We start from the raw sequence: 20,003 nt of genomic DNA, 5'->3' as shown, positions 1-20,003 counted from the left end.
GAACCGGAGTTGCATGGGGCAGAGGTTTCCCTACTGTTACATCCGAATGTGTGCAACTCTAGTCCTGCTCCTCTAGCAACCCAAGGTTTTGCTCGGCAGACTCCAGTTTGAACTCTCGGTTTGTAGTGAGTTTCGCTGCTCCTAAACAGAATTCCGTTCTGCCTCTATTACATCCGAATGCAGCACTGGAGGCTGCATTCTGTTGGACTGGAGTTGAGGGAGGAAGCTCCTCCTTCTCTCCATGTGTGATTGACTTTGCAGGCTGTCCTTCAAGCAAGAAGGAAACCCATACAGCCAGTTCCCCCTCCTCTCTGCAGCCTCACTGACTGCAAAGAAATAACTCTCTGTTTCGTCTGAATGCGGACAGGAGAACAGGGTGGTTGGAGCAGAACCGCGGGTCCATTGGACCCACGGTTCTGCACTACGTGCGAATGCGGCCCATGTTGGCTTATTCTGCTAGTCTAAGTCACTATTTCACTTCATTGAAAACAATGGGAGTTCTTTTAAATTGATTTCAGTAGTCTATGTGCAAAGGCAAATTGAAGCCTTGGTTTCATCTGGCATTACTAGTCAATAGTCCTGAGAGACGCTTATTCATACAAGTGTGGTGCATCTTTATCTGAACAAATTGCATTGGGAAAGTCCTGAGACTGCAGTTCTTCTGCATATAATTTTAAAGGATTGTAAAGAGGAGAGTTTACTCAATGTTGCTAATTTTTGTTATATTTGTGGTATTCGGAATGAAGTTGTTAATTCTGAATGATTTTATTTTTGTAATTCTGGCCATTGGCTGTACTAATAAAGACAATAAAGACTGAAGTTGTTTAAATCCCATTGGAATCTGTAGGATATGAGTTGATTGTGTACAAGATTGCGGCACCAACCATTAATATAATCAGAAGAAATCTTTATAACTGAGAGGGTGGGCAAGGGTGGTGGTTTTTCTGGTTTTTTCCCATTGAGTAGAATTAAGAACAGCCCTGCTGGATCAGGCCCAAAGCCTATCTAGTCCAGCATCCTATTTTACACAGTGGTATCTAGATGCCTCTGGGATGCCCACAGGCAAGAGGTGAGGGCATGCTGCTGTTGCTTCCCTGCAACTGGTATTTAGAGGCATCTTGCCTCTCAGTCTGGAGGTGGCCTATAGCCACCAGCAAACTAGTAGCCATTGATAGACCTGTCCTCCAAGCCCCTATTAAAGCAACCCAAGCTAGTGGCCATCACCATCCCATGGCAGAGAATTCCACAGATTAATTATGCACTGTGTGAAAAATCATTGATCTAAGGCTGTTATGCAGGGCCATGTAAAGAATCCATATTACTAGGCATATGGGGTAGTTGAGTTTTGGATTGTCTGAAGAGCCCAGTTAAGGGTGGCAACGCTTTGTCCTGTTAGATGGCTTTAGTCATTTATCTTCTATCAGAGCTGGGATGGTGAGAATGAATTACCCTCTGTGCTAAGCAGAGTTTCCCTGGGTTTGCATTTGGATGGGTTACTACGTGTGAACACTGTCTGCTGTAAGATCACTGATATAGGGGATGTAGCTGTAGCTCAGGGGTCTAGCAGGTGCTTTGCATGCAGAAGGTCTTAGGTTCAATTCATAGTATATCTAGGGAGGGCGGGGGAAGACTCCTGCATAAAGCCTTGGAGAGCCACTGCCATTCAGTGCGTACAGTACTGTGCTAAATAGGCCAGTTTTGGTATAAGGTGGCTTATGCCCCTTTGTAAAAGCTCTACATACTTTTGGTGCTATGCTTAATGGATCCTTGAAAAGCACCAACTTCTCTAGTCATCTATGGTGAATAAAATCCTTTCCAGGTGACCAGGCAGGGATTTTTTTCTTTTTAATTCATAAGTGGAAGAGGTCTTGTTGGATGGTTTATTTGAAGCCTTAAGGTACTACAGATGTCTAAAGACAGGAGGGCAATTTTAAAAGGTCATGTAGGGCGGTAACTTCTTTGGGCATATCTGCATGCCGCCACCTTGTTGCCTAAAATGAATGCTGCAGCTGGACTTTTTGCCAGCCATCAATCACGAAAGCATGCATCTTGCATCTAGAATTGGAATATACCATCCATGAAGTGGAATGTTTAATTCCTTTTGTAGAGGAAGAAGAGAAATCTCTACTTTCCTACTGAAATATTGCAGCTTGACACTTAACCAAGTTTTCCAGAAACAGCCCTGCAGTGAATAGTTGTGGTTGCTTAGGAACCCGACACTTGTGCTCTTATTATTATGCAACTTAATTTGTGTTTGGTGTGTATTACATGCCACTGTCAAATCCAGAGGAAGGGCGCAGTTTTGGCTCGAATGCATTTGAGTCATTCGCTCCACCTCTTCTGAACCCATTTTCTGCCTTACCCATCCAGGGAGCCTTGCCAGACTGCAAACCATAAGCAGATGAGACTCTTCCAAGTCTTCTAGCCTACTCTCCTCTTCATTTTAATCTTTAAGAAATAAAGCAGCAGGAGCTGAATGGGCTCCTGTATCCATGTAAGCATGTTATTAAGAACCTAGTGTTATGATCAGAGGGGCAATTGCAGCTCTTAGCCAATGTGACATCTATCTGAAATCAGAATGCTTTACAAGATCTTCCACATGATAATGGAGATGGGTTCAACAGAGTGATGTGGTCAGTTATTGCATAACCGACTTTGATTTTATCGCATGGACATTTTGTGGCCCAGAACCAGCTAGTCTGGGTAGCCCAAGCCATGCCACATGAGTAATTGGGGCTAGGTAGAGTGTTACAATTCCATGTTCTGGGAATGGGACTCTCCAGTGAATTTGGAAGCTACTCTCTCCCCACCTGCTGAGTAAGAGACAGTTGCCCATAAGATACTGTTGAAAGAATCCAGGTCTTAAGGACAACTGTGATTGGACAGCAGTGTGTCCTACTTCCCTCCCAAGAAAAAAAAACCCTGGAAGGTTATGCTCTTTCTAATTTGGATCTTCATATTGAAATTTTAAAAATCAGTTTGCAAGCTTATTTTTTACCTTTGGATGTTATAAAATGAAATATTTAAGACAAACTGGAAGCAGGTATAAATGTAGTCCAACTGAATGGTGGAAACATGGCATTCTTTAGTGTGCAGTTTTCATGCCTACAAGTAGGTGGGATTATATTATATAGGTGGGATTATATTAGAGTTCTAAGTAAGGCTGGTCAGCAATTTGGTGGAACAGGCTGGTGAAATGAGTGAGGTCAGGAGCAAAGCCAGTCTGTTGGGGTTGTAGAATCCTAGGCTTCAACATTTTCCTGGAGGGAGTTAAGGAAAGGTGGATGTCTCTTAAACCCCACCCTATAAAATGACATGCCAGCAAGTTGTCACCTTCCCCATACTGTGTTTGCACCCAAGTTGACAATGGTGGAGGGACCGAGCCTGCATTCCTTAGCATAGCAGTTCCCAGCCTTGGATCCCCAGATGTTGTTGTACTACAACTCCCATCATCCCCAGCCACAATGACCGAAGGCCGTTGTGATTGGGGATGATGGGAATTGTAGTCCAACAACATCTGGGGACCCTGCCTTAGCAGACCAGTTGCTAACCCCTGTCATAGACTCATATTTTTGGGAAGCACTTTGTGGATCAAGTCATACTCCTTATTAGAAGCAGGAATCCTGCCTGATGTCAGATATAAGCGATAATTAGCAGAGGATTCAGTGTTCCCTCTAACAGGGATTCCCAGATGTTATTGACTACAACTCCCATAATCCCCATCCAAAGGCCATTGTTGCTGGGGATGCTGGGAATTGTAGTGAACAACATCTGGGAATCTATGTTAGAGGGAACAGTGAAAGGGTTATTTTTAATTGTATTATTATTATTATTATTATTATTATTTTATTTACATTTATATCCTGCTCTTCCTCCAAGGAGCTCAGAGCGGTGTACATGCTTATTTTTATCCTCACAACAACCCTGTGTGGTAGGATAGGCTGAGAGATACATGACTGGCCCAGAGTCACCCAGTGAGTTTCATGGTTGAATGGGGATTTGAACTCGGGTCTTCCCGGCCATAGTCCAGCACTCTAACCACTATGCTATGCTGGCTCCTGTTCTGTGCTCTCCTGTTCTGTGCTGGCTTCACCTCCAGCCAAAAGTTCAGTGGTTAAATCATCACTTTTTAGGTCAGCTAAACTCCTCTTGTCAGATGCCCTGAACTAATTTAGAATATGCACTCAGTCTTTCTGCACAAGCCAAGGGCGTTATTCTTTGTTTACTAAAACTGATTGGTTTGCCAAGCTGTACCTGAATGATAAGGAGAGAAAACTAGATCCAGCATTCCAAAGTTTGCAGCCAGGTTAAGCCAAAACTAACACGCTCTCTGTTTACCTGATAAGCCAGTGAAGCTAATTCTGCTGTTTTTCTGCAGCAAACGCAACCAAAAGGCTTGTGGTACCGTAAAAGCTGACACATGTATTGTGGCATAACCCACCGTCAGATGCATGTGTTACCCTTGGTTGACAGCTGTGTAAATCTCCTTGGTCCTTGCCTCACTCGTTCCACCAACCTGCCCATCAACCTTGCTATGGACCCAGAAATGTAGGTTTGAGCTCTCCATGCGGCAGCATGAGGTGGTAGAGTGGACTCGGCCACTTCAGCCTACAGGTGGGTAGTCACATTTCCTAATGCTCCCTTTGTGAAGAACTCCCTGCAAATAGAAAAGCAGCACAGCTGGCACAAGACAGGCATGCCGCCTTTCTTCTTGCTGTGCTATTTTTCTGTTTGCAGGGAGGTTTTTTATAGGCTTGTGCCCGAAACGTTTCAGAGGCCATTATAGAAGTCTCCGAAGCGTTTCAGCCACCGGGGCCGTTTTGGATTTTGGAGGCGGTGGGGGTGCTCCCTTAAGGGTGGGGGAGGGTGCATTTGCCCCCCCAGCCGCATTTGCATTTCCCTCGCCGGCGCTCCGTTGCTTCAAAGTCCCTCAGGGCAGCAACGTACCTCCCTGACACGCGTGCAGTCGTTGTGTGCATGCGCACCCGTCTGCCATGCATGCACACGCATGCAATGGGTGCACGCTTGCTCGGTACTTCTGGCCGAGGACAGCAATGGGGCGGCAGGGAAGTCTGCTGCCGCCCCGAAGGGCTTTGAAGCAATGGCACGCCAGCAGGGGAAATGTGGTGGGAGGGGTAAGTGCACCCTCCCCTGCCCTTAAGGGAGCACCCCCACCGCCTCCGGAACGTGGAGGAGCGGATCTGGGCACATCCTTAGTTTTTTATCTGAATAAATATCCAAAATTGGAGTTGTCCACCTGCAGTCTTGACATGGTGCAGTTCATTCTACCACTTTACTCCCACTTCCTAATTGCGGGAGGTGGCGGGGGTGGGGGAGTCCAACCCAGCCCCTCACAGCAATCCAAATACTAATAAATATATGTAGCATTGGATTTAAATCAGGGCTGCACAACTTCAGCCCTCCTGCAGGTGTCGGACTACAGCTCCCATCATCCCCAGCCACAGTGGCCAATCATCAGGAATTATAGGAGCTGTAGTCCGACACCTGCAGGAGGGCTGAAGTCCTACAGCCTTGATTTAAATACATGTAGTGCAATGCGTAAGAAACTGCCTTATACTGCCTCATATCATTGGGCCATCTAGCATTGACTGGCAGCAGCTCACCAAGGTTTCAGGCAGGGGTCTTTCCCTAGCCCTCCCTGGGGATGTCAGGAATTGAACTTGGGACTTTGCATGCAGAGCAGATTCTCTGCCACTGAGCTACAACCCCATTTGGTAGTCTGATTGGATGAACTACCCTCCACACACCTAGGAGAAGGGGAAAGGTGCACCCGATGCGGGACACACAGATGAACATCCTTAATTGTGCAATGGACCGGACCAACGCAGATGCTTTGTGCAAACTGACCCTTAAGTCTTTAAGACCCCACAAGACTCCTTGTTGGTTTGGGTACGACGGACTCACATAACTCTGGAAGCTGTCTTTCTGTGGGGCTGTTTTTAATCCGAGACTCCTGCAGAATGCCATAAAATGTTATCAATTGTTTTGATTGCTGAACTATTTTTAAGTACGCAAATATTTGATGAGAACGATATGGCCTGCAAAACAGAGCTTTCCTTTTAACATCTAACCAGCGAACAAATACGGAGCTCCAGTGACAAGGTGATTTGCAAACATTTCCCATGGTCAGGGCCGTGACCTCTTCTGCTCTCTGCGGGCCTTTGCAGACAGTCAGGACTGTTCATCTTTGAAGCATGGTCATTTGTAGCCATTCCAACGTGAGATGAGTACTTCTATGTAGTGGGTGGGGGGAGAGCATTGCTGGTTTTGCTGGTGTGCTGGAAAAGGTGCTGTGCTGTTCAATGAGAACCAGAAAAAAGCAAACTCTAAGAACTGTGGCAAGGGGCAGAGGCATTCGCTTAGGGCAAGGGTTGTCAAAACTTGGGTCCCCAGATGTTGTTGGATTACAACTCCTGCCATTCCCAGACATGATGGCCAAGGACTGGGGATGATGGGAGTTGTTGTTCAACTACATCTGGGGACCCAAGTTTGACAACCCCTGTCCGGGGGGCTGAAAGCCAATATAGATGTGATGTTTCTAGAAGTGCCAGAAAACTCCTTGACGCTGTTCTCACAAGCACCCAAGCCCAGGCTTAATCAACCAAGCCTGGGATTGGCTGCCCATGAGAACCGCTGGGATCCGCTCGGATCCCAACAGTACCTTGGCTCTAAACCCAGCATCAAAGTCCAGCTGTTAGCTGAGGTTAAGGGTTCCAGTGCACCCTTAACCCAGATCCCAGGATCATGTGTTAGCAGCTTGCAGCTCGCAGTGACACAGAGACAGGCGTCCATCCCCTGGGGGGATCCCCCAGTGCATTGTGGGATTCCTGGAGGCCTAGCCTCTGATCGATAGGAACATAGGAAGCTGCCATATATTGAGTCAGACCATAGGTCCATCTTGCTCAGTATTGTCTACACAGACTGGCAGCGGCTTCTCTGAGGTTGCAGGCAGGAATCTCTCTCAGCCCTATGTTGGAGATGCCAGATGCTCTTCCCAGAGCAGCTCCATCCCCTGAGGGGAATATCTTACAGCACTCACACTTCTAGTCTCCCTTTCATATACAACCAGGGTGGATCCTGCTTAGCTTAAGGGGACAAGTCATGGTTGCTACCACAAGACCAGCTTTCTTCCCAGCTGCTTCTGTGCTGCTTCACGATACTTGGAGCAGCAGAGATCGTGTGTGCACTCCACGCTTCCACTGAATTTTCAGATCTTTCTTAATTGGCCATTACAGTGCTTCCCAGAGGAGCCAGGAGAGGACGTAACTGAAGGAATTTTGTCACTGCCAGGACTGAGGATGCGTTCACATGAACGTGTGGTGTTAGGTCTTTTTATTTTTATTATATATTTTTATTTTTTATTTAGTTCCTTCTTATATAGAGTAGAAGGTAGACTCCAGAGTGTAGGGCAGATGCCATCCCTTTCTGAGGACGGCTCTGCTCGCTAGAAAAAGAGAGGCTTTATCTCTAGAAAGCAGAACAGAAGAGAATTCTGGGATATGGACCCATGATTACAGAGAAGGTCACCTCCAGAAAAATGTGGTGTAAGACTCCTAAGAGGTGCCCTTGGAAAGAGATGGAATGAGTCCAGATCTGATAAGACTCACATGAACAAACAGTACAGGAGTTAAGTAAATGGGCAGCTTTTGAAAAACACGTCCTTAGTCCTGCTCCACCTTCTTCCTCTGCCTGCCTGCTAACGAGCCATTTGCGTAGCAACCATCTTTATCAAGTGGCACATTTTGGTTCCTAATGGATGGAGACTGATGAGAAAACCATTTCATGACCAGCCGTCTTGCAGTGGAAGCTTCAGATTGGCAAGCTAGAGTTGTAAGGAGCTTTTACGCTCTTGTGAGGGGGGGATTTGCCCCCTGGTGGTGGAAAGCACCCTGTCCCACTGTGAGCAGGGCTGGCATTGCGGGGTCAGCATAGTTGGACAGGGTGCTGATCCCCGAGACCCATCAAGGCCCACCCAGGAAGAAGGGGGCCCATGGAGGCAATTTCTTGGAGGGCTCTCTGAAGCCATCTCTGACTCTGGGAATGGTGTCCAACACCCATTGTACTGTCAGTGCTCCTATCATCTGGTGGCATGCAGCATTGGCCCCCACACTGTTGAATACACTCCCCAAACTATGGGCACATTTGTGCTAGAGGGCATGTACTTTCCAGAGCTCGCTGATGCTATGGAAGTGCTGATTTGAAGCTTCCACCGCTCAGTGGCTGGCCATGAGGTAGTCTTCTTGCCAGCTCCAGAGCACTTCCAGAGTGCAGGCAAACTCCAGAAAGTACTTGCGCTCTGGTGCATAAGTATCCAAAGCTTCGGGGAGAGCACTGAACATCAAAGAGGTTAGCGCTGCGTTTAGGAGTGCCAGTGGCACAGCAATCTGGATGTCGGCCGGTGCCTCCAACTCTGATCCTGATGAATTAATTCATCCCTTCCTTTTGCTACTGGCTGGAAGAAGCAGGTTTACAGCAGGCAGGGATGGGAGCTGGACAAAGAACATAGCAGCACCCCTTGCACTTATGCTTCCGGGGCAGGTGAAATGATTAATACCCGATTGCAGCCATCACATGAAGAAATCTCCTTCTAGCACGATTGCTTTATTGTGTAGTAATACTTGTGGGTTTCCATGTGATAAAATTGCAGCTGTTCATGTGGTTGCTTGATCATGGGAAGCCATTATTGCTGATAGGCAATCCTGCTTTGTTCCTCTCGTGTTAAACTAATAAGAAAGACCTGTGATTAAGAGCTTCATGCAACCAACCAAGAGCTTCATGCAACCTACCCTGAAAGTTTCCAGGGTAGGCAGTGTGAGTTCTGTTCCTGTAAAATATCCAACACATCTTAACCTTAAAATCTGCATCGATAGCCAGCATGGGCAGAGTGCATCCGGATTGCCAGTTTGTGTCTCCGTTTTTGTAACCGAGGTTTTAATCTTTTTTAGCAGGCAATTATTCACTTCTGGAACCATAACAAACCCCTGAGTCCTGGCTTATGGTCTTGTCAGATCTGTTGTAGCATTGCTATAGAAATAGTCCCTGAAATATTGCAGAACTGCCATGGCTCTTGACCGTTTGCAGTTGATCTAGTTCTGTCTTGGTGGAGGCTGGCCAACGAGTTAGGATTTTGTATCCTTGAAGAGTGTGATTTAACACTCCACCCCGCTCCGGAAACCACTGCGGTTAAGAGTGCAGAAAAACATGGTTATCAGCACACCTCTTTTTCAGCCTCATTGTCTTTCAGTCTGATCTTGATGATGCAGTTTGAATTCGCTTACAGACAAAGAGTAGAAAGATCTGTGCTTGTGACAATTTTTTCTTATTTATTTTCAGCTCCCAAGAGGATGAAAGGCCTATGTCACCCTTCTATCTGAGGTATCTAGTTCTATTTGCTTATTGATTTATGCTCTTTTGGAACTCAGTTTGTACAGGTAGGTTCAGACGACATGAAGAACCATGGTTAGTTTTAACTAAGGCTTTTAAAACAAACCTGGATTTGGGTTACCAAATCTTGGTTTGTTTCAGCATTTTGTGGTTTGTTTGAGCCCGCCTCGTCTCCTTTCTCATCATGATCTAGGTTTGCCTTCCTCTATATCAGAACCCTGCAAGGATGGAGCTGCTGTAGCAAACCAAGATTAAATCATGATTACAGATTCAGGCATTGTGTGGGACCCTGGTTAGGGCAAACTAACCAACTTGAAACCTCGGGTTTAGATTGTGGTTTGACTGTCTGAAATAAACCATGTTTGGTGACTGGTGTAGGTTCATATAAACTAACCACAGTCAAAAGTAGCCATGGTTTCACTTGAGGTCTGAACCTGTCCTAATAAATCACTGCTGATTATGATGATGATCTTTATATATATTTCTCTTAGGCATGCCCATCGCTAATCCCATGTGTGGCAGCTCTCGCAAGAATTAGCAAGCAGCTGCCAGAGAGTGACGGGAACAGGTGGGAGGGAAGAAAATGGTGGCAGCAGCCAGCTGGTGGGGAAAGAAAATGGCAGCTGCCAGCCAGCCAGCGGGTGGGGGAAGAGGGTGTCCGAGAAGAAAATGGCGACAGCAGTGGGAGGGGGAAGTAGTGGCAGGTCAGTGGGTGGAGGAACGGTGGCGGAGGTTGGCTGGCAGATGGGGGAGGAGATGGCGGGCGGGGAGGAGAACGAACTGGGGTGGTGGAGGGAGAATGAAATGGGGCTGAAGCGGGGGAGAATGAAGATGGGGGGAGAGACAGGGAGAACTAGGGTCACAGATGCTCTGCACCAGGTCAGCTAATTATTAATTATTTCAATTACCACACACTCAGAAGTACATCCCACCAAATTCTGGGTGGGTTCACACATATGGTGTCACCTGAGGTTAGCCTGTGTGCCCCACTGCCCATCCCTATTGAGCCTATGTTTCCGTTCCAGTTTCCAGTATGCCAAGATTGGTTGTGTCATCCGAACCCACCAGTCTTGACATATCCTGCCCTACTCCTGCCAGGGAACCTGACATCTGTCACTTACTTCAAATCTCAGTCAGATTTGGCAGGCCAAGATCTGCCGATGCCAACATTCTTAGCAAGAATCCCAGGAATTGCTAAGCGGACCACCAAAAATTGACCAGTGGAAGACTGGCAGGCTGCTGGATCGGGCCCAAGGAGGCCCATCTAGTCCAGCATCCTGTTTCACACAGTGGCCCACCAGATGCTAATGGAAGCCTACAGCAGGAGTTGGGGGCATGCCCTCTCTCCTGCTGTTACTCCCCTGCAACTGGTACTCAGAGGCATCCTGCTTTGAGGCTGGAGGTGGCCCTCCGACTAGTAGCCGTTGATAGACCTCTCCTCCAAGAAGTTATCCAAGCCCCTCTTAAAGCCATCCAGGTTGTTGGCTGTCACCACATCTTGTGGCAGAGAATTCCAAAACCTGATTATGCGTTGTGTGAAAAAATACTTCTGTTTGTTGGTCCTAGATTTCCTGGCAATCAATTTCATGGGATGACCTCTGGTTCTAGTGTCATGGGAGAGGGAGAAGAATTTCTCTCTATCCACTTTCTCCACTCCATGCATGATTTTATAGACCTCTATCATGTCTCCCCGCAGTCGTCTTTTTTCTAAACTAAAAAGCCCCTGGTGTTATAACCTTGCCTCATCAGGAAGGTGCTCTAGGCCCCTGATCATCTTGGTTGCCCTCTTCTGCACTTTTCCCAGTTCTACAATGTCCTTTTTTAGATGAGTTTACCAAATGCACACACAAAATGCTGTTTTCCCCATAATAGATTGGTTTTGTAATGAGAGTCCTGTGCAAATGTATTTTGAAAATGGTACATATGAAGGAACAGGAACATAAGAAGCTGCTTTATACCAAGTCAGACCATTGGTCCATCTTGCTCAGTTTTGTCTACACTGACTGCCAGCCGCTCTCCAAGGTTCCAGTCAGGAAGAGTCTTTCCCAGCCCAACCTGGAGATGCCAGAATTTGAACCTGGGACCTACTGCACACAGAGCAAATTGTGACTGGGAGTTGTAATTCAGCAACATCTGGAGAGCCAAAGGTGGCCTACCCCTACTATAATAGATGGATACAGTAGTTTCATCTCAGGAATATCCTCGTGATGGAAAAACTGTGCTGTGTGAATAGTTCCTGGAAGCCAACTGGTAGTTCGCCCAATAAAGCGATGTCTAGTCATTAAGCCCAATGAGCAATCCGCTGCTGTGTGACACCATCCTCTGTTGCACAGGCTGCTTCTTTTGTTATTTCACTTAGCATCATAGTATCCCTCTGATTACATTTGGCAGCGTTCTAATGTTTTTCTGCTCTGTGTTGCACACCAGAGATGTGTGGCTTTGGGACTGTTTGCCAAGAGGAGTGGATTTTGGCAGGCTGTGTACTGGCTGGCGCTTCAGCACTTGAGAGTTCTTGTGGCAAGAGGCAGATGTTCTCACTGAAGTGACTTGTGCCATTTCTCTTCCCCGCCTTGCAGCGGAAATCAAAGGGCAAAGAGACCCAGCGAATCTGTGCCAAAGGCTCTTTTGTAGGGATCGTTCTTTTTTGAGTTGTTTTGTGGACTTTCTGCCAGTCAAGCTTGCCTTGATGTAGACTTATTTATGTGATATAACAACTGAACAATTAACGTAAACACATGGAGGATGTGGGCTGCAGCTTTTATACAGTACAGTGATTGAGAGCAGACAGTTATGTAACGCTTTGGGCGGTTGCAAACAAGAGCTGTCCAGATTCCAAAAAAACTGCACAACACTTGAGGCTTACCAGTTAGCAGGAACATTGTGTATATCTTTTTAAAAAAAAAAAAAATCAGTGCCGAAAATGTTGTAAAGATTTTGATAAGCACAGGAACGCATTTTCCTGTGTGTTCTTGTGATCTCCACCTCCATTTCAGCTAAAGGCGGTGATCCAAAGCATGCACTGCACTGGAATGGTTATATACCAGTGAGCGTCACTATTTTTCAAGAAGGAGGTCCTTTTGACAAAACACCTTCAGTGTGAGAGCCACTTCCCACTGTGCTGACCTCTGCATAGTACTGTGCTTTTCTCAGTGCTGTGAGGGCCTTTTACGTAAGATGGAGCCCCCTCTCAACAGCTCTAGAAGGAGAGCCCTGGGAAGGACTACACTTCCTAGCACTCTGTGCACACCTTCCCAAATAGTGCAAGAGTTCAAGAGGGCTGAGTTTCCCTTAAAGGAGCCCACCCCACCCCGGCGTTGGGCAAAATGCAGTCCTACATGGTAGAAATGGTCTTCTCCACATGTGAGAATAATCATCTCCGCGTGGCAACTGGGGGCTGTGCAGAATATTCAGCTTTGACCAAAGCTTCATACAGGCCCAATAAGCAATTAGGGAGCCTCCCTTAGGATTGATGGAGGCTGCCACTGGCACCCAGGCCTTACAATGAAGAACACTGCATTATGCAAACATATGTTAGAAGTGAACTTTAGTTGCCTGAAACTCTATTTCTTGGTGCATCCTCTCTCCTCCCCTATATTATCAAATATGCAGTCCAGTTCCATTCAGATCAATGGGAGGATTCAGTGTGATGTTGCTTGCACCATCAAACATGGGCCCACTATGTTTGCAATTATGATTTTTTGAGAATTTGAGAGGATTGGTGTCAGAGGGCTGGCCTAATATTTTGAACTTGTAATTTTAATTTTATTGAAAAGCGGTGTATCTCATCATTTTCTTCAGATCCAAGACAGTTTACATCAACAGTAAAATAACAAGAGGAGCATTTATGAAATGACAAAAAGATAGTATAAATAATAGGAATGCCAGACCAAGATAAAAATAACTGAGATTAAAACTATTCAAGGGCAGGAAGAGGTGCTAAAAAGCCTGCTGAAAAAGCTAGGATTTTACACCATTCTGAAATGTTAAAAGAGAGAGGGGCAACCTTATTTCCTGGTGCAGGGAAGTTCCACAGGTCAAGGACCATCATCGAGAAGTCTCTTTTTTTCATGGCTGCCAGATTTTCTCCCACAACACACTGAAATAAAAGGAGAATGTTATAGTTTAACTTTCTAGATATTTGTGCATGAAGAATGCTTTGTGCCTTTTCTTTCCCATGATAACCTGGGTATTTTTAGCACTGAATTTGTTAGATAAGCAAGGGCGTGCTTCAGAAAACCTGAAACAACAAATTATGAATGTCAACCAGATTAGATAACGTTGTTGCAGGTAATCCAAGGAGACCCTGGATAAGGATGTTTTGGCTACCTAGGTAAAAATGATCTGTTCAACAGGAAGAAAGTCATGTTCTCTGTTAGATTTTATAGATGTTTGGCATGGATAAGAGGAGACTGTTGTACTAAGGGTAATCCGACATCAGGGATGTCTGTATATGAGCCAGATAAATGGCTGAATTCATGTTATGCCATCCAATCTCAAAGCAGCTGGTCATCTAAAAGAATACGAATAGACACATGAGATGATTTATTTTTATTTTATTGCAGTGCCACATCCTGCCTTGAAATTGAAAATATCAGATATGTCTTCCTAAGGAGGCACCAGTCATGGAGAATGTCCCATCTCTTCACTAGCTATTGAATCCTTCAGATTATAAACAGTCCCATTTTCTAGACGCTGGCTGACACCCATTCTAACACTGCATGAGCACAACAAAGACACACAGACACGGAGGTTGTTCAGTTGAGAGGATGCTCAAAGATGTGCATTATCTTGCACTTTCAGTCCACTTGTACAACCAGGATAGCAGATAGCCTTACATAATTCCCAGCAACATATATGGGCTAAGGAAGAAGTTTCACAGCAAGAGATACACCACAAGTTGTGCAAGCGCACCTTTTTGCGCTGGTATAACTAGACAGGAACTCAAACTCCTGAGTTAGCATAACGAACTGTTTTTTGCACTACTGCAGTATTAGTCTGGGTGTTAGCTGCAGTTATTAGAATCAAACACTGATATTTTCCATGACTAGTATTTTACAAAATACGCTCTAGTCTAGGGTTAGGGTTAGTAAGTCCCCCTACTCACTAGATTTCCCCCCACTTTATCATTGTAATTGTTACACATTTGTGGTACTGTGCCCTCCTCCTTTTCTATCCCTGTTAGATGTGATAATCCAAAGATGTTCCATCGGTCATCTTAGTAATTTCACATCTACAGAAGGCATATAGGTGATGTTCTCTGCAGGTAACATTATGGAAAAATATTTATCTTAAGAGTCTGATAAGCTAACATTATATTAATTTTTATAGCCCACTTAAAGGAGAGTTCAAAACAATCCCATTGCCCTTGATTTTGTGGAGTTGTTGTTTAATGCGAAAGGGAGTAAGGTACTAGAAATGACTATGCATTTCCTACACTTTGCAGCTGCCTAGTCTTAGTGAAAACCTTTGTCCTCCCTAGAGTAAATTTCATCTCTTAACTGTAGGCGTCACTGTACACAGTCCTGAGATATTATTCAAGTAGAGGAAAGTGGGATGAATGTGCTAAAGTAAATAATTGCTTTTCACCAGTTGCATTAACTGGCCTGATAACAAATTCGTACCCTTACAAACGTGCTACATCAAAATAAGTTGACTTATTCGTGGCAGTGTGAAATGTTGACTTGGACTCATGGCACTGTGAAAATGTTTTAGGAAGTGCTAATCTAGAACAAATATGCTCCAGTTCATGGTGAAATGTCACATGTGAAGCAGCTTTGAGTTTCTTCTCAAGCTGATGGAAGTCTTGTGTTTTTGTTGATCTATTCCTTGTACATATATTTTGTTCTTCATTATGTCATCTCCAACCTGAGACAATTTGGATGGGCTGGAGACACACATCTGATAATTAATAAATAATTATAACTAGTGCCTTAAGTTGTTTTTGGGGTAAGAAACCCTAAAAAACCTTCATGGGCTGTACTAAAGGTATGAGAATATGTTTTGCACCCTTATTCAGCTTTGGACAAAAATGTGTTTGAGCAAACCTTTGGAAACAGAGAGAAATTCTTTGGGCGACATTCTGCACTGCAAACCACAAGCATTAGGGACCCACCAGGGATGCTGAGCATGTGAAAGCCCTGGGGGGTGTTGCAAAAGAAGGTATTTGCATGCAGTGACCGAAAACAGCAGGAACTTGTGTTGCGCAACTTCTGTTTCCAATGGAAGCAGCACTGCAGCTATGTCCAGGGGTTGTTTTAGGTCATTACGCAACTTTGCATCTCCACAACACTCCCGGGGCTGCCTTTCATGTGCACAGCAGCCCCTGTGGGTCCCTAATGCCAGTTTCCCACTGCATGGAATGTTGACCATTACTAGTTAGAAAATGAAAGCGGGGGGGCGGGGGGGAATTCAGCAAAGTACCAACAAGACGAGGCCACGTTTCAAGATGCTTATCAGTATTTGTGGATGTTTTATTGGAAGATCAAAGTGTTCAGCAAAGGAGGCCTCCTTCAGGGGCACCTATATATTACTTAAAAGATTCTTAATACTCAAAAAAGAGTTTAAAAAAATTACATCCAAGACCTCTTGTACGGTTTTTAAGGAAGTCCTTTTTGGCCCTGACGTGTTGGGCTTCTAATAAAACACCTAAAAATGCTTATAAGTATCTTGAGGCTTGGTCTTTTGTTATTGGCCATTATAAGTCAACATTTCTCTGTAGAATCTATATATTTAATTCTCCTGGGTGTGCCTTTGGAACATGCGTCCCGGCAGCCCAGCTGATTGGCTGGGCTGCGGGGGCGCCTGATTGGTCCTGGCGCACCCTGGAGAATTGCCTGGCTGGGTGGCTGCGGAGGCAAGGTGGCGGGCCAGGCCGCGCCGCAGGCCAGGCGGCGGCGGCACTCTCGGGCCCGGCTGCGCCGGCGGCGGCACTACTAGGGGCACAGATGCTTTGCGCCCGGTCAGCTAGTGTCCTTTAATTCCTCTGAGTTACTACTGTGTTTGCGCTTATTGAGGTGTTAGGTTTTTTGCAGCTTTTGTTTTACAGTGGTTTAATTATGAAACGTTTTGTTTCTACAAATGCTTTGTAAGCCACCTTGAATCTTCAGAACAAGGCAGAGTATAAATCTTGGAAAATCAAATCAGTGAATAAAAATAAATGGCCTTGAGCTTCAGTTCATCCACAGGCTCTTAGGATGCTCACCCTGACATTAGATGAAAGTGAGCAATTTCTCTGCTTTTCACTGCTTGCTGATTAATAGAAGTACTAACAATACTGGAAGAGATAGAGGAAACCTTTTTAAAAATGAAGTCGCTTAAACTAAAACAGCTGCCCTCGGCAGTAGCAGTGTATTGTTCAGTGAAAGCCTAGCATAGCTTTCGCTAGACCCTCCTGTAAGGTCACCATGTCATGTTGATTTACATACAAGCAGCCCAGCCAGATGGGCTAACTAATTCTCTTGCAGATAAGAGGATCAAGCCAAATGAAATGTTTTAAGCTCATAAGGACTGGTTTAATGAATACTGTCTTGTTGGGGTGAACTTCAGTAAATGTCACATGGCCACCTTATCTGCAAAGCTGAGTCAGCAGGGGAGTGGCAGTGGCGGCTGCGGATAGAAGACAGGACTCCTCAGGTCTGGGTCTAATCTAGCCGTACAGTTAAGAGAACTGGTCTGGAAGCACCATGCATAGTGGCTGCATCTCCTTGCTAGGGAAGCAACAGCAATGAGTTGAATTTGGGCCATGCTAGCACTTGTTGTGCTGGGGCTTGGGCTCAGTGTTCTGTCTAAGGCATGCACATGTTTTTTGATGTCCGCTCAATTAATTTTAGATTCCACTCAAGTTGAATCAGGAAAGTCCCATTCTGAATGCACATGCGTGCACACTGCCTTGATCCTGCCGCCCAGAACAAAACTTATTCCATACTATGAGAAGAATTCCCAGCATTGGGTCCCAGAATGTTATTGGAGTACATCTCCCATCAGTCTCCAGCCACAATGGCCTTGTCCACGTCTCCTCAACTTAGACTCCCCCCACCAGCTGTTTTTGGACTACAACTCCCATAATTCGCAGCCACAGTGGCCAGTAGCCAGGGATTATGGGAGTTGTAGGCCAACATCTGCAGGACGGCCAAAGTTGAGCAGCCCTGGCTGCTCAACATATTGCTTGTTGTAGTTGCACTACAACAATGCATACTGCTTGACCTTGTTGGGCTACAATACCCATCATCCCCAGCCACAGTAGTCTTTGGCCATTTTGGCTGGGGATTATTGGAGTTGGAGCCCAAGAACATCTGGGGACCCAAAGCTGGGAACCTCTGGCTTATGAGACGGCCAACCAATGAATGAAACCAAGGACGTCCTTGTAGTTCTTGATGGTGTTTTTTCTACACGACGTCACTTACGTATAAGAAAATATGTGCTTGTGTGCATGTACACCATTGCTGGTGATAAATGCACATATGTAGCTTCTGTCATATGTACTGCCACAAAACAAAATATGCAGGTAGGCTGTATTTGGTATTTGTCCTTTCTTGGGAATATAGGAACTGCCTTTCTGAATCAAACTGAGAGTCTATCTGGCTACTCAACGTCAGCCCTGCTGCAGATGTTTGCCTACAAACCGCCCAGAGCCTTTGGATAGGGTGCTTTATAAATTTAATAAATAAATAAATAAATAAATTTCCATAATCCCTAACTATTGACTACTGTGGCTGGGGATTATGGGAGTTGTAGTCCAAAAACAGCTGGAGGGCCAAAGTTGAGTAGCCCTGGTCTATCTTGTCCACCCTCCTCCGCTCACAGCAGCCAGCCAGGTGCCTCTTGGAAGTTCACAAATCAGGCATGGAAGTAACAACTCTGCCCTGTTTTCAGTCCATCAGGTATATGGGGTACACTGCTTCTGGACATGGACATTCTCACACCTGTTTTGATTAACAAAGCCAATTGATGCTTTACACAAGAGGTGCATTAATCACACTATAATGCTTGATGAACAAGCAGAAGGTTACTGGTTCAAATCCCCCGCTGGTACTATATCAGGCAGCAGCGATATAGGAAGATGCTGAAAGGCATAATCTCATACTGCACGGGAGGAGGCAATGCTAAATCCCTCCTGTATTCTACCAAAAAAACCACAGGGCTCTGTGGACGCCAGGAGTCGAAATCGACTTGACGGCACACTTTACCTTTAAAACTCTGGAAGGCATAAAGTGGTGGTATGTGTCTGTAAATATGTGGTGGGCATGCATTTCTACACCATTTCTCCTTTTGCATGTACAGATACTTCACGAGGTTCACAGGGAAATGTACTATCTATCTATCTATCTATCTATCTATCTATCTATCATATTTTTACACCGCCCAAAACTTACTTCTCTGGGCGGTTTACAACAAGATTAAAAGTAAAACATTAATTTAAAAAAAAATTTAAAAGCAAGAAATTTGAAACACAATTTAAAAATTTAAAACAATATTCTAAAAACATTAAAACAATCAAAACAATATCAGTTAAAAGTCTGGGTGAAGAAATGTGTTTTTAGAGACTTTTAAAAAGATGCCAGAGATAGGGAGGCTCTTATTTCACTAGGGAGCGCATTCCAAAGCCTCGGGGCAGCAACAGAGAAGGCCCATCCCTGAGTAGCCACCAGACGAGCTGGTGGCAAATGCAGACGGACCTCTTCTGATGATCTCAATGGGCGGTGGGGTTCATAACGAAGAAGACGTTCTCTTAAAAACCCAGGGACCAAGCTGTTTAGGGCTTTATAGGTTATGACCAACACCTTGTATTTTGCCCGGAAACATGTTGGCAGCCAGTGTAACTCCTTCAATACTGGAGTAATATGGTCTCTCCTGGATGACCCAGAGACCAGCCTGACTGCCGCATTCTGGACCAACTGTAGTTTCCAGACTACTTACAAGGGCAGCCCCACATAGAGCACATTGCAGTAATCCAGTCTGGAGGTTGCCAGTAGATGTACCACTGTTTTGAGGTCGTCTAACTCAAGAAACGGACACAGCTGTACTAGGAACATGCAGCACAATTTTACCTGTCGTGTAAAATGTATTTAGCTATATTAATTTAGTTGCATGTTCTCTTAAAAAGCCCATCCATTTCTTAGTGTGCTGATTTCATTGAAAGGTGCATTTTAAAACTAGGTGTAAAAACTGTGAAAGGGAGTAGAAATTTGTGCATCTGTGTTTTGTTATAACCTGCTTTATCCTATGGGCTTAGGGTGGGTCACAGCAAATTCACCAGAAATAGATAGGGGGAACTCTAAAGGGCTCCACTGGGGAGCAGAGGCAGCCCTTCTGTGAGGCGAGGTGAGGTGGTCACCTCAAGCAGCAGATTTTCGGGGTACCAGTGAGGTGGCAAGATGCTCACCCACCCCAGCTTTAAAAAATGGAAGTGGGGAGGGTATGCACTACAGGGGTAGCATTTGGCACCCCTTCTCAGGCACACAGTAGTCTCGGGCCACCACTAAGTGGGAGGGACCATAGCTCAGTGGTACAGTGCATGCTTTGCATGCAAAATGTCTCTGGCTCACTCCCTGGTATTTCCAATTAAAACATCAGTAACAGGCGAAGAGAAAGACCTCCAG

General features: G+C 45.4%; 1 protein-coding gene across 11 annotated transcripts in view; it reads left to right on the top strand.

Annotated features, from left to right (window-relative positions):
• The window catches only part of FAM13A (family with sequence similarity 13 member A), a 223,556-nt gene that overhangs the window by 144,113 nt on the left and 59,440 nt on the right, over window positions 1-20,003 (top strand). For all 11 annotated transcript variants that reach the window (XM_053256680.1, XM_053256681.1, XM_053256678.1 and 8 more), the window contains one exon: window positions 9,355-9,396. In XM_053256680.1, coding sequence (XP_053112655.1) covers window positions 9,355-9,396 — 42 coding nt within the window. The remainder of the gene's footprint in view (window positions 1-9,354; window positions 9,397-20,003) is intronic.

The sequence above is a fragment of the Hemicordylus capensis genome, chromosome 5 (genome assembly GCF_027244095.1).
Source record: "Hemicordylus capensis ecotype Gifberg chromosome 5, rHemCap1.1.pri, whole genome shotgun sequence".
Classification (NCBI taxonomy): Eukaryota; Metazoa; Chordata; class Lepidosauria; order Squamata; family Cordylidae; genus Hemicordylus; species Hemicordylus capensis.
Note: the sequence above shows the minus strand (reverse complement) of the source record. Positions and strands in the feature narration are given on the sequence as shown.